Genomic DNA, 16,477 nt, shown 5'->3' on the forward strand with positions numbered 1-16,477 from the left:
GTAACATCTGAATTAATTATAAAAATCGAGTTATGTAATCCAACTTGGAAATTGAAATATTGAGACCTTTTGTTGTCTCAGAACCTTGTAAGAAATTAAAACAGAGTACAAACCAACCAAAACAACAACAACTGAGTGGTTAGATATTGAGGGTTAATTAGATTCTTCTCGTTCTGGAAGTGTATACATTGTAACAGAAGTTAGCTTTTGTTAAGTGTAACATTTACTGTATAGTTTTCTGTATATATGAGATTATTATATGCAAAGAATTAGTAACGTCAAGAAATAACTTGGCCAAAAGTCAGTGGAATAAAACGATCAACTTGAAGACATAAACAGCAAAGGATAAGATGAAATCTACTATTACAATCAAGGTCACGAAGGCAAACTGATTTAAGACTCGTGCAATAAATAAAAATAAAGCTCCTCCATTGAACTCAACCATAACAAGACATCTAATTAGGGGGAAAATTTTTCTCTATCATTTCAAAATAGGCTGAGTATTTGTCTTAGGAGGTACTGTTTTTTTCATTCTAATTGTTCGTTAAGGGTGTTTATTAACCATTGTTCTGTGGGGATGGCTCCTGGAATATTCAAAGAAGAATATTCCAGAGACTCGATGTGTAGTTTTGCGATTGGACAAAAGGTAAAAACTACTATATGTGGATTGGACGATTGTAATGATGATTTCGTTTCTACTAAAAACCATAAACATCTCAGTGTTTTGTATGATATTTGACACTGGTTGGAATAAGATTCCTTTCCATTTGTCTTCTCCCTTCTAACTCGCGACTTGGAAGATCCAGGCGTTCGAGTGCTGAAGATGTATGTGGTATAGCAAGAATATATATTCTTTAGAAGCCTTTCAAGTGTGTTTACCTTGTTATATGAAATGTGTATATCGATTTGTTGAAGACTTTAATACACATTACTTCATCACTTGGATAGACATCGAATATGATTCAACCGTGTATTCAATGGTGTTTTGTTGTCTGATCTAGATATAGTGTTTGTATGGCTCATGTCAGTTTCAATAAGATTATAAACAAAAACATCTGACAGAAGTGAATATTTCAAATTTATCCTGCAAGTGTTGTATGAATTACTTCAGATGATTTTGTTTGTGACTGATAAACTGGCCAACTTCCTTTATCGCCGTACATTTTGAAGCTTGGATTGAATCTCACTGCAAATTGTATTTTTCCTGCGACCATACGATTCATTCATACAATTCAATCATTGTCCATTGATAAAATGAATCTCTACTGACTGTAGGTTGACCTAAATGTCAGGTTCCTAGAAGTTTCCTTGAAATTTCGGGGCTTTTTCAATTCATCTTTTCAGTTGAATTCTATATCTATAACAGTCTGTAGCCCAATATACTTTCCCGCTCACTCTTGTGTTCTCGATCAAATAGTCAGTTGAGGAGTTAGCGCAGAGCATATAGTCTATCAGTATCAGATTTGAACACCGTCCATCACAACAGACATAAGATAATATTTACCGCATTAAACTCTAATACTTACCTCACATCTTGTTACAATAATACGCATTAGGGTACAATCATCGGTACCGATACCTTTCATTGCTTTCACCAATAAATCGGAATAAGCTTTCGGACGATTTAAACAAGTATTTACTATATTCAAGAGAAATATTAAAGAAGTAAATGAACAATTGACATGGACAACAATAAAAGGGTGACTGTAATTCATTCTCTGAAATATCATTCGATTCCTTCGGGATACTATTTGGAAGCTAGTTAGCTTGGAACGAATAATGGACAATTTTTATTGTATATTTGCAAGAAGGGTTTGAATGTGATGAGCTTGGTCTGGTGTGTTCTTACTAGTATGAGGGCTAATATCACTTCCCGGTTGCCCACACCGTGGAATGGTATTTCTTGCGGGACTTGAAAAGGAGGTTGGATTATTATTGGTCCTTGGAGCGTGACGGCAAAGTCCAAGGGACAACTGCTTGAAGCCAGTCATACACGGCCTTTTGGAGGGGATTTTTGATGCGTTAGCTTAGTTTTTCAAAGGGCCTTACCGCCGCGTACGAAATCCGTGAGGTAAGGTGAGGCGTGACATTTTTAGGGTCGACCTTTTCTAACCCCTTCCTTCCTTGTGAGAAGGCAGCATCGCTTCAGATGCTGGTTGTCCGAGGGAAACATCATACTGCTGTCACACCCCTTTACAGTCAGCAGTACGACTTCGCCCTCAGACCTTTTATTGTATATACGATATACTCTTTCAATACAAGACACACAACCAACGATTAATCTATCACGTATCAATGCACAACTCAAATCACGAATATGTAGTTCACCTTACCAGTAAACGACAATACAGTTGGGGCAAACCAATTTACTATTGAATACAAAATTACAGAATATCTTGGTAAAATATGAGAACTATACACTAAATACTTTATTTGCAAATCTTCCATCAATTATCTTTCACATTCTGTATGATCATTCCACTTCATGATCCCTCTTTATTCTCCTGTCTGTTTTCTTCAACTCGATCTTCTTAGAGTCATAATGTCAGGTTTTCCACTTCCGAAAGGTGTTACGTACCACTTATGTCTGTCAATATTAGTAGCATACACTACTATTATTCAATAACTCCAGTGAATACAAATAGTAGGAAGATATCTATGACATATCATATAACTATCAAACTATTTATCTATCAGTCAGGAAATGAAAACCAATCACTAATATCTGGCTTCAATGATCTCTAGAATACAAAGAGAGTGGAGAGACTTGTCTTTCTGGAAATGTTCATATAATGCTACAAGTCTATAGTCGCTACCAGGAACCTCTACTTACTCCTTTTCGAATGAAACAGGTCATCATAAGTGAATTAACAAATAAATAAGTTAACCGACAAACAAATGTTAGAATATAAGCTTGTTTGTTAAGCATATTGGTTGAAAACTATAAATTCAATAATTCAGTCGTCTTGTTACCACTGTTTTGATCAACTAAATCACCACTAAACGGTAAATAATTTTGGCCGGCTCAGTGCTCTAGAGGTTAGGTGCTCGCGTGCGAGACTGATAGGTCCCTGGTTCGAATCTCGCGAGGTGGGATCGTGGATACGTACTGCTAAGCGGTCTCGCAATAGGACGAAACGATCGTCCAGTGCTTCCAGGTATTCCATGGTGGTCTAGCTTCAACTAGCTCATGATCTCAACTATTGAAATTATATTAAACGTATTTGAATCGTTCTACGGATGGCACTTATTGTTAATTGAATGGACAAACTACTGGAACACAACTTAATAATTCAATAATGCTCTATTTGCTTCATGACTTAAAGTTGATGTGTGAAACCGATACTGTATACTGTTTCGGTTAACCAATCTAGAATGAAAAAAATTGTCTAGTCCTGTATAATTTTCCATGATACGTTAACTGATATTATTTTGCAATGAAAATTACATTATAAAAAACAAAATGATCAACATTTATAGATTACAGCCAATTCAAGCAGATTTCCGGATAAGAAATGTTGAATTAAGTCGATGTGTTAAATTTTGTCGCATGCTTGAAATGGATTTCAAATCCCTAAATTCATGGTTACCCTCAAATGTCCAGGTAGGGTCGAGGGTAGGGAAAGTCAGCTCTCCCTTTCCAAATGCTCTCACATGGCCACGCGTATACAGCCAATGACACTGAAGTCCTACACACTGTTTGTGAAATTGAGAGAACGAAATGCGTATGTCCGGTGCTTTAACCAGGTTTGGAGGATCCATCTAGGCGAGTTGGAAAACCCTCATTTCAAACCAATGGTACACATGGACTCCAGGATCCTAAGGAAACAAATGGCGAATGAACCGATTATTGGTCACCTGCTAACATGGGACTACATTTCGTGACGTTGCTCTACTGTCTTATGGATTAGACCTTTAGGTCGAAGGCTCCGGATGTGACCCTCTAAGAAAACCACGTGCTTCGGTTTGTGCACCCAGGCAGCATCACAGTCACCACACAAATCAAGTGATTTGAGTTGCACATATATATTCGGTGCCCCTATGTACCAATATTCATGCGTTCAAATAAATAAAATTATGGTTTAAAGTTGAATGACTGTGATTTTGAGTCAAAACGATATTTCCTTTTCAAATACACTTATTCAACAAGACAGTCATAGATGATTAGACTGTTTTCTATGAACTATAATCGTTTAAGTTCTATTATACACAAATATTATACACTGTTTGCGATGATTGAAGTATAAGTCATGGATCCCACTGCTAGACACCATCCACCTTTGGTTATAATGCTTGTGAATTAAGGCAATATCGAGGCAATCCGCACAAGATGCACATAGACCAATAAGAGACTGATCAACTGCAGTCCTAAACATCAGTAGGAAGATTCTAACGACCAATACAACAGTGAATTAAGCTTCACCCGACTGTACAAGATAGTAGCTGTCTGGAATCAGTAGCTTGATGGACAAAGTGATGGCCTTTGCAGAGCAAGGTACTGGATTCAAGTTTCGAAGTAATCGTCAACCATGGGATGCAGGTACACCCAACCGACGAGTTCCTAATGGAATGAAACGAGCATCCTGGATTTCACTGCCAGCAACCATCATCTCTGTTTGTTATGAATTACTGTTACAAATAAATGATTGGACAGATTTATCGAATTGAACACCAGATTACAACGATTATCTTACGGATTAATAAAAGAGCACTTTCAAAATCTCCAGATGTCTCAGATGCTAATGAATCGACCAATGTTTTACCATATTTCTATAAACAAAATGCAAAGGAAAAGCTCTACTAATATCATTTAAAATATCAGCTGAATAATACTAAAAACACAATAGATACCTATAAATTTGTAGCGAAACTCATTTTTCAATGCCCCGAACGCCGTGGTACGGCCGAGAGTGGGGAGAGTTCGCTCTCCCTCTCGAAATACTCTCACATGGTCACGCGTATACAGCCTCTGCCACGGTAGTCCTACTCATCAGATACGACTGTATCGCTAATGAATTGTAGACAGGTTATTTATTTCTAACTACAAATTCAACCATGTGGACCGATATGTCATTTATTGCTACTTGTGCGTTTGTTAGAAAGTCAAACATCTAGGAGGGAATTTTTAAGACACGGAAAGTTCACCTAGGAGAGTTGGAAAACCCTCACTCCACACCAATGGTGCACGTGGGCTGGCTCCAGTATCCTGAGGGAACAAATGGCGTATGAATCATTCGTTAGTCACTGGCTACCATGGGACTGAATCTCCTGACGTTGCTCAACTGTCTTGTGGATAAGACCTTTAGGTCAAAGGTTCCAGATGTGGCCACCTAAGAAAACCACCTGTTTCGGTTCGGGCACCCGGGTAGTATCACAGCCCTCACACAAATCAAATGAGATTTGCATGGTGCATATGTATCCGTTTCCCCTTTGTAGCAATATTTCAACTAAGGATTTCATTTCAAGCTGTCACTTTCACTTAACCTGTCTTCTCTCCATCTGACAAGCTGGGATGTCCTACAGTAACTTAGTCGTAAAAGATCATATGTAGATATCTTTAGTTGATTACAATGAAATTAATTATTTTTTTTGAGTACAGCTATTTATTTAATAAATGAATCTTTAAGATCATGATGATGACAGTAAGCCCTAATAGCATCTTATCACATAGTTCAGTAAAAGGATCCGTTGTCGAGTGTCTCATTCCTGAAAATGTATAATAAAAGATAGAGAGTACTGACAAGTTGCTTCATATTGTTTAAGGAATTTTCAATGGCACTCATCTAATTGCTAAGCTATTGAGTCACACTCTACCAGAACTAAGTTCGATCACATACATGTTTTTTGTTGTGCACGATCGAAGATTCTTAAGCGGATGAAACAGTGTGCTTTGGTTTTCAATCTCTTCCCAGATAATTGCAACTAGTGATATAAACAATAAACAATTTCCCAGAAAAAGAGGTTTCGTTGATATTGTAGTAATTTAATAGTTGAGTTCATGAGTCAGTTGGAGCTAGACCACCATGGAGAACCTGGAAGCACTGAATGGCTGTTTCTTCCTGGTATGGCACTCCTTAGCAGTGCGCAAGTAACCTAATACTTTCTATCAAGATTGTACTTTACTATTATGCTTTATACAAACATACTAATACTTTATTAGTCAAAAAGGGAGATGTGAAAGGTATCATAAAATCACATCACTTGACACTATGATCATGTAAGCTTTGCGCACGATGACGAAGATCTTGGGTTCGAATCTCACGAGCAGGATCGTGAATGCGCCCCGCTGACGACACCCATACTAGGAAGAAACGGCCATCCAATGCTTCTAGGTTTTCCATGAAGGCCTAGTTCTAATTGACCCATGAACTTAACTATTAAATTACTAAAATCTCCACGAAACCTCTTTTTCTGAGAAATTGTTTATTGTTTATATCACTAGTTGCAATTATCTGGGAAGAGATTGAAAACCAAAGCACACTGTTTCATCCGCTTAAGAATCTTCGATCGTGCACAACAAAAAACATGTATGTGATCGAACCTAATTCTGGTAGAGTGTGACTCAATAGCTTAGCAATTAGATGAGTGCCATTGAAAATTCCTTAAACAGTATGAAGAAACTTGTCACTACTGTTTATTTTTTATTATACATTTTCAGGAATGGAATAATCTACACTGAGACATGAGTTCAGTCGCGAACACTTTGAAATATTAGACAGAGGAAAGAAAAAGAAAGCCAGGGAATTCTTAGAAGCCCGGGATTCCGACCAAGTACCGATTGATAGACATATCGGAATAGATCACATCTATTAAAAACTATGTAAAACGTCAGAGCTCAAGTTAAAAGAGAAAACAACCAAAATTAACATGCGTACTATAATAGCACAGTTTCAGATACTAGCCATTCGAATTCCAAGTCAACAAGACAGGCTTCTAGTCAATTTTGAGGAAATCCCAATGGTTCACTTCTCCTTCAGATAAGTATTGATGATGCCATTCAGAAGAACAATGAAAACTTCACAGCTCAGAGATGACATCACTTTCACTACCTTATAAATATGAGTAATTAAATATGTTACGTGTGAATGCATAATGTTGCACAGAAGTAAGACGAACCTTTTCAAACAGACGAGAAACTTCTTGTAAATGCTAAACACTTCGTTTGGCCACGATCCTAATGATAGCATCTTCATCAGTTCCTAGATGCCTACAGGAATCATTAGAAAGCAGAGATTGATATTCAATAAAATACAAAGACATAGAATGCAATAATTTATCTACGAAGAAAATGTGCTGTCATGACTACATTTCTGTTCAGTTCTTTTATGTAATTAGTTCTATGGGTAAATTAAGTCAATAACTCTCTCCTCTTTTATCCATTCACACGAGATTTAAGATGTTATCAAACTTCAATTTGTGTACTAAAAGATTGGATAAGTAGTTAAAAGTATCTATATTTCCCTCCCCCGAATCATTCCAATATAGTCAATTACGGTTCTAAACATTTATTTGAACACATAAATATTGGTACAAAGTGGCACCAGATATATATGCGCCACACAAAAAATTGTCATTTCATTTAATTGTGTGAGAGCTAGGGTACTGCCCGGGTGCCCAGACCGAAGAAGGTGGTTTCCTTAAGGGACCACACCCGGAGCCTTTGACCTAAAGGTCTGATCCACAAGGCAGTGGAGCATCGTAAGGAGATGCAGTACCATGGTAGCCGGTGACCAACAGTTGGTTCATACGCCACTTGTCCCCTCAGGATACTGGAGCCAGCCCATGTGCACCATTGGTTTGGAATGAAGGTTTCCCAACTCCCCTAGGTGTACTTTCCGTGTCCACCAACCCGGTTAAAGCGCGGGACATTCGCTTTTTGTCCTCTCAATTTCGTAAACAACACCCCCGTGGATAGAAGGCAATGAGTAGAACTTTCCTGACAGAGGCTATATACGCGTGACCATGTGAGAGTATTTCGAGAGGGAGAGCGGACTCTCCCCACTCTCGGACGTACCAGGGCATTTGGAAGTAAATGTTCCCAATAATTTCCAGGCCTACATAGATTTTGATGAGAGATATTATTTAGAATACTCCAATAAAACGTTTATACAATACATTATAATATTGAATAAAGTCATTAATAATAATAATAATAATAATAATAATAATAATAATAATTCCTATTACCTTGGTTCGTGTAATTCACCAAAACAGATTACTTAAATCAACTTACCACATAGATAAGCTTGTTTAATATTTTCAATTTCCTCATTGGTTGCTGTACATAAAACTTCAATAATTGTCTCTTCATCAGTTCCTGCACCTTTCATTGCTTTGTACAGTGCACTTGCATCAACTTCGTATAAGTTGGTTAAAAGCATTTTAAGTAGTTTTCTAAAGTGACCGCTTGTTCCTCTGCTTAATTCATCCACTAGATCCTGTTCAAAAAAATGAATAAGTTTTTAAGACAAAATAATTATTGGCATTGATCAATTGTAATCCTAAACATCAACGGGAAGATTCAAGTAAACAATACCAAGTGAATTTGAACTTCACACGATTGCATAAGCAAGTGGCAATCAGGACTCAGTAGCTAAGTGGATAACGTGATGGCGACTGAAGAGAACAGTACTGGGTTCGAGTTCCATGGTGAGCATCAGCTACGAGATGCAAGTACATTCAGATGACGAGTCCCAAATATGACGAAACGGGTGTCCTGAATTCCAATGTTAGCCACTATCCATCTCTGTCTAAAGTACTTGTGAATTAAAACAATATCGAGGCAATACACACAGTATGCACATATACCAATAAGAAACAGACTGATCAACTGCATTCCTAAGCATCAATGGGAAGATTCAAGTAAACAATACCAAGTGAATTGAAACATTGAATTTTGAAAAACTACAACAGCATACTAATTCGATAAGTAGAGACTATCAATGAAAACCTGGAAGCACTAGAGCCTTAAACTAAAAAGAAACGGCCGTTCAGTGATGCCAGGTTTTCAGTCGTGATTCAACTCATCAGCAAGAGATGTCTCTAAAGCCAAGAAAACAAATGCTCGAATCTAAGTCGCTCACTGCCAAAATCAAGTACAGTACTATAAAATTATTAGAAACATTAGGGTTTTTGAGTATAGGTTCGATTCATAATTAAAATTATCAATTTCCGTAAGATCGTAGATACATTAAGTAGTTGTGCTTCAATCAATCCGAAAGTTATGTTCATGGGTTTATTTTTCCAGTCTTCAACAACTTAACATTAAATAGTATTGGGGAACTTAATTGGTAGCGACACTACAATTTGATTGATCTTGCAATATAAATGAATGTTACTACAGTCACACCTAGTTGATGAGTTCCAACTACCTCGAAACCTTGACCGAGTACAGTTTTATCCCTGTTGCCAATCGAGATAAATTTTGTCGTTGATGTCTCTTCAAGACAATTTTAATCAAATCAATGACAGTTTACATCAGGGACAGATGTAAGCCGGAAAATAATTGAGAACGTGGAATTAGTAAGTAATCATTATTACCTTCACGTAACGTTTACAACCACATTCAGAAAATAAGGTAGAAAGGAAGATTAATGTATTAAAACATGTACTTTTCCATCTAGATCACTTAATGGATTGTACTGTAACTAAATCTGATACACTTGAAACATAAATAAACACTTGATTAGATTAACAATCCTATAGTGAATCGATATTATGTATTGATGCAAGCCAACGTATGAACTTATCTAAACTTTGGGTATGTAATTGTAACGTTATTAGTTTTATTGTAAAGTATCTATTTGCAGTTTAACTTGACCATTCATATATGTACATTTTTATGTATATATATTCAACTTGTCTGATTGTCTACATATTTACCTATTCGATCCACATGAAAACCAGGTCATCTGGGATTGCATTCACAGTTGGAATCACCAGACAATCTAAGATAGACGATCATTCTGAGCCTGGAGGCACTGGAAGGTGGTCTCGTCCGAATATGCGAGTGCTCAGAAGTGGCCAACCACGATCCCGGTCGCAGGGTTCGAACCCAGGATCTATCAGTCTCGCTACCTTATATCTCAACAAAATGCATGCGATGTCGACTCATTGAGACTAGTGGCCACGTTGCAACTTGATCAGTAGAATTTGATCAACAGTAGGATGAATGTGACTTACATAATATTTATCACTGCCCAGTGATCAATTAAAGCCATTTCATGGCTAATCATATTTGAACTATCATTTGGCAGATTACTGATTGGCCCACTGTATCAATAATATTTTAATGACTAAATAGTTATATTTTTAATCCAAATTGATCAAAGTAATGTAACAATCTATAGGTTGACAGTAGCAGCAGATGTGTAATTGAATGTTGTTGTCCCAAGAAGGTTGAGCAAAACTTATCTGGGAATGAATCTCGGGACCTTTAATCTCGAGCACTAAATCTTATTGTCTAGACCACTGGTCAGGTATCTAATGGTATCTGATACTGTCAAGTCTTCAATAATGGTGTTTCACTAAGATCAGTCCATGATATAAAATCTATGACAATTATGTAATCTTCACAAACCCTATAAAATTGATACAATCTATTTGACGGAATTCAAACTCTATCATCAATCACTACTTAATTTATCAGTAGTAATATTCAATATCTACACAAAACTAATCATTAATTTTCTCCAACATAATTTGTATGTGATATAAAATACAGGTTAGTTTTCACAGATATTGATTTGTAACAGGTGAATGTAATAATAAAATATTGTGGTGTGTGCCACTGATTTTGACTCATGTAAGTAGTATGTATCAGCAATCGAAGGTGAAATACCCGTAGGCAGAAAGTTAAGAAGATCGAGGAAAACAGAACGAGAACAGTGAATGATTGATGTGGAAATGAAAGATCATTGATTGACATTTTGCAGAAGGAACAATCAAGTTTAAGGTGATTGATTGACAGTTTGCAAATCAAGTATTCACTGTATGGTTCTCAGATTTTACTAAGCGATCCTGTAATTTTGCATCCACATACATTAGATTATTCCCACTTGTGTTCTGGTTCACTACAATCTATTTTTAATAACTCCTAAGAAAACAAATTTCTATGAGGAACTATCAGTTGAAAGTGTTTCTTGAACTCCAGTATACAACTATGATCATGATCAACTTGCCTTTCCATACAATGCTTTAAAGGTATCTCGTATTTCAATTCGTTGATAAGCATTACGATGACCCAAAACTTTAATTATACGATGCTCATCAGTTCCTAGTAAGATACATAAAGAAAGAAAAAAAAGAAGAGAAAAAAAATTAGATTGCAATTAAGTGGTTATTTGATCTTATTAGCTAAATGGATAACTTCGTAGTATTTGAAACGAACAGTACTAAGTTCAAGTCCCGAAATGAATATCATCGCTGGTATGCAGGTGCATTCAATCGACAAGTTTCAAATAAGAGTACATGAAAGTCCTAGATTTCAAATGCTAGATCCATTCTATGTCTCTTATTGGCACTGGTCAATTGTAATCCTGAACATCAATGGGAAGTTTCAAGTAAACATTACCAAGTGAATTGAAACTTCACACCATTGCACAAGTAAGTGGCAATCAGGACTCAGTAGCTAAGTGGATAACGTGATGGCGATTGAAGCGAACGGTACTAGGTTCGTGTCCCAGAGTGGACATCACCCTCAAGATACAGATACATCCAGCTGACGTGTGTCAAATGGAACGAAACGCGAGTCCTGGATTCCACTGTTAGCCATCATCCATCTCTACTTATAAAGCAACAAATTATTCTTACTTATGCTATGCTATTTGAATTCAAAAACTTCGTTAGTTTTGCTTAATACTCATGCCAAAATTCAACTAGATTAACAACAACAACAACAACAACAACAACCATCCATCCATTCAAGAACATTCCAATAACTAATGTGTCTTAATCAAACTACAAAAAATTAATGAAACCATTACTAATTTACAATGTAACATACACACACACACACACCCACACATAGTTACTAAAATCAAAATAATTTACTATTTATTAATGACCGATACCATGTAAGGTTGGTTATATAAACTATGGTGTCAAACACTGAAACAATATCAAGTTGGACTACATTATTGAACCATAATCTAATCGTCTTTTTATGTATATAAACCTAATTGAGATCATCATTAGTGAATGCTGAAAGTTAACTCTTAATCAAGGTATTTAATGCTTTGAACTTGAAGTACTTTTGTTTTCTCTTGAATGAAGGTCATTCAATGTTCAATGATGACTAATACTGTATTGATACTGTAATAATACTGTATTGATTGTACAAAGTAGAAATGCTCTCTCTTCATATATATATGGTTCAATAATGTAGTCTAACTTGATGTTGTTTCAGTGTATATATTTTTAGTTTGCACTATCAACCTATACAGTATTAGTCACCATTGAACATTGAATGACCTTCATTCAAATCAGAAAAACAAACAAAAATACTCAAAGTTCAAAGCATTGAATATCTCGATTAAGAGTTAACTTTCAGCATTCACTGCTGATAATGATGATGATATCGATTAGGTTAATTAGTATTATAAACCATGAAAGAACGAGATTATTGTGATTCATTAGAGTTTACATTATGAATGACTGTTTCTAGTTAAATATTTTCATGAATAAATAGAGAATGGTGTTAAATGACATAGCAGCCTCACCAGCAATAGGTCTCAACATACACAAAAGGAAAAGCAAGATTCTCCGATACAACACAACATGCACTTATCAAATCAAACTTGATGGAGAAGCTTTGCAGGATGTAAAAACCTTTACATATCTGGCCACAATCATTGATGAACACGATGGATCTGATACAGATGTGACGGCTAGAATCGGCAAGGCAAGAGCAGCATATTTACAATTGAACAATATCTGAAACTCAAAACAACTGTCTCTCAACCAACACCTAACTCACAATCTTCAATACAAGTGTCAAGACAGTTCTACTGTATGGGGTGGATGAAACCATTGTAACATGAATTAGCATAGAATAGATAGACAATACATTGGTAAGTAAAGTCAATCATACTGAGTTCGAGTCACGAAGTAAACATCAAATCTGCGATAACGGTATATACAGTTAAAAGGGTTTCAAATAGGACAAAATACACGTCCTGAATTGCATTGCTAGTTACATTTCATCTCCTCTATATTAATAACAAATTTTTATTGACCATTGATATTAACAATAAGGTTTAATTAGTTCTCTTCAGGTTCTACAATTGTATATCCAAATTATCAATCCACAAAAAATGGTCAGGTTAAAGGCAAGGTACTTCGTTTACAGTATGTAAATTTAGTGTTTTCTACGCGCCCAATGGTGACACTGAGGCTAAAAGATGAATTACCTTGAATGACCATCTCATTTTGTATTTATCAGTTCAACTGCTCCTGTGGAGCAAGTTATATTTGTCGAAGTTCTAGGAATTCACATTTTTGTGCTCGCGAACACCTCACAGCATGACTAAACAAAGGTTTGGTGAACAAAGTACACAGCTCGATATTGGCTCATTTAGTAGAAACTGGTCATAGTGCTACTATAAACCAATCCTTTTCAATAATTTATAGGATCAGTAATATTTTGCCAAAGCTTGTCAGGCTGAGGCAGTAGCCATCCGTATGAAGAAACCTTATCCCTTGGCCAACAACAAGACCAAATAATCAATAGTAATCTTAACTGTTAAATGACCTAATGTGACTATTGTACTTACGACCCTTTGTAGTCAACTGTAATTGTGTCTCTCTTATCTTTATTCACAAGTCTTTGTATTATCATCATTATTAATCACCCCCTATACATGATTCATTCACTTCGCATTCATCCCTCCCTATTACGTCTTACCAATTTTTCACATAATTCAGTCTTCCATTAAACATTTGATCGAATTACAAGCAAAGATGGATAGTGGCCAATGGTGGAATCAAGGACGCGCGTTTCGTCCTGCTTGGAACTCGTCAGCTGGATGCACCTGCATCTCAGAGTTGATGTTTACTCTATGACTCGTACTCAGTACCTTCCGCTTTAAACGCCATCGCGTTATCCACTCACCTACTGAGTCCATCGAAAAGAATATTCCAAATAAAACAAAAAAATCTTCTAATTCACACCAACCTTTCACTACTTCATAAAGTTTTTCAGCATCTTTTTCAGGATCATTATGTACTTCAAATTTCAATGTAGGATCATAAGTTTCATCATTTGGACCAACTAATTGAGATTTATCTCTTCCCATGATTATTTGTATAAATAGACTACTGACTATGAGAAGCAAAAATGAAACGAGCATTAGCTAGACGTTTCGTGACTCATTGTAAGCCACTTCTTCGTCAGAATATGAATAAATAAATTAAATTAACCGAAGTACAAAGGAACAAACCAAGAATATAAGGTATGACCAATCGATCAATCAATCAGTTATGTGCGATTGATTGCATGTAATACTCTTGCTTTACTCTTTTGTACTATTCAAACTTGGGTTAATTTAGTTTTGATTGAGATTATGAATCGATCAATGTTTTAACACCATTGAAAACCTGGATACACTGAACGGCCGTTTCGTCAGAGTAATGGGGTTCCTCAGCAGTGAGCATTTACGATTCAACACAAGGGATTTGAAAATAACAGAATTCCTATTCCATCGTTACAGAGATTCGTCTATTCATAGTAATTATTTATTTATTTAAACACATAAACATTGGTAGAACGAGGCACGAATATATGTATGCACCACACTTCTTCACTTGCTTTGTGTGAGGGCTGGGCTGCTGCTGGAGTGCACAGAGCAAGGCAAATGGTTTTCTGCGAGGGCCACACCCTGAGTTTTTGATTTAAAGGTCTAATCCACAAGGTAGTCGAGCGACGTTAAGAGATGCAGTCCCATGATAGATGTTGACTATCAATAGGTTCATACACAATTTGTTTCCTTGAGATCTTGGATCCTATGTGCGTGACTGGTTTGGAATAGGGTTTTCCCAACTCCCCTATGTGGATCCTCCGTATCTACCAACCCGTTTAAAACGCCGGACACTCAATTTTCGTCCTATTAATTTCATAAACAAGACCGTGGAGAGAAGACAGTAAGACTTCTCTGTCAGTAACTGTATACTCGTGGCCATGTGAGAGTATTTGGTAAAGGAGAGTTGATTCTCCCTACTCTCGACCGTAGTAAGTTATTTGGAGGCTATAGACTAATTAGTTATTGTGAAATATAATTTAAGTCAACTTAAGAGTTGAAATAATAATTAAAAAAAATTTTCAAGTCAATACGGTTAATAAACAATGTTCATTCAATGTAAAGCTTAGGTGTAAAAGTATATTAATCCATTTATTAGAATACTATTTCAAGGTCAAGGTTAATAATTAAACAAAAAAATGATCATATCGTTTTTTATTGGATAAAGATTGTACTCTGGAAGGTTGTTTTTTTTAGTGTAATTGAGAACTTGTAAAGATCAAGATGATCAAAATCAATTGGGTGCTTTACTCATTCTCATATGAATCTTAAATGAATAGTAAGTACTACTAGTAGTTTGAACATTGGCGGCCTGTTTAAACATCTGAGCTACCTGTTCCTATCATTTAGATATTTCAACAAGTTATCTAATTTCGTTTGTTTTAATACATCATTATGCCTATTAATCGCACAACCTATTCAGGTGCGTTTCTGAAAAGTGTAAGACACCTCGCTGTAAAGGTTACAGAAGGCTTAATCAGAGATATCGTGGTTGCTGGCAATATGCAGCGAGAAGAATGTACATTATCCAGATGTCGATTGACTGGGCTGCTAACTTCTAACTGGAGATCACTCAATATTTATCGTCAGGAAGGACGAAGACGTAAGAAACGGAAACTTGTTGAAGTACTTTGTGCTGAGAATTCTATATTGTACCAAAAATATAATAATGAATAAAGCTAATAATAATAAAAAAATAAAATAGTTATAAACTAGATCACAAACGTTTCTATAATCAGTGTGTGCCTGTGCTTATTAGAGTATATCTAAGTAATGACTGTAAAATAATTTTAATACTACAAAGATTTATGCCCACAATTTATGATGAGACCACCATGATATGTAGGTTGTTAAAGGAAGACTCCTGGAAATAGACGAAACTGTTATTCAAAAAAAAATCTAAAATTTATGTTTCTAGTTATAAAACGTTTTTCTTTCGGCTAAAATGAAACAAACGTTTCACAAGGTTACTTTGAAAGTTGGTCAGTGTGGTCGTTATATTTCAGTTATACTGATTTAGTTAGTCAGTCAGCTAGCTACAACGTAGGACAAGGTACATATATCCATCGTTCCAAGTTGTCATACCTCGTTAGCACAACATCATGAACACCGGATTCATAGAAGTAGTTAATTTAATGGTGGTAATATATAAAAGATAGGTTGTATATAAGGATATAGTACAG

At 36.0% G+C, this 16,477-nt stretch overlaps 1 protein-coding gene across 1 annotated transcript; it reads right to left on the reverse strand.

Moving 5' to 3' along the window:
• Nucleotides 1-1,508: 1,508 nt before the first annotated feature.
• Smp_162160 (putative annexin) lies at nt 1,509-14,348 on the reverse strand (the record flags this gene model as incomplete). The annotated part of the gene is made up of 5 exons (XM_018797852.1): nt 1,509-1,766; nt 4,764-4,822; nt 8,234-8,438; nt 11,181-11,275; nt 14,174-14,348. The coding sequence occupies 5 exons, from the start codon at nt 14,346-14,348 to the stop codon at nt 1,509-1,511; spliced, it is 792 nt and encodes a 263-aa protein (XP_018652853.1).
• Between the last annotated feature and the right edge of the window lie 2,129 nt (nt 14,349-16,477).

This window comes from Schistosoma mansoni, chromosome 6, assembly GCF_000237925.1.
Source record: "Schistosoma mansoni strain Puerto Rico chromosome 6, complete genome".
NCBI lineage: Eukaryota > Metazoa > Platyhelminthes > Trematoda > Strigeidida > Schistosomatidae > Schistosoma > Schistosoma mansoni.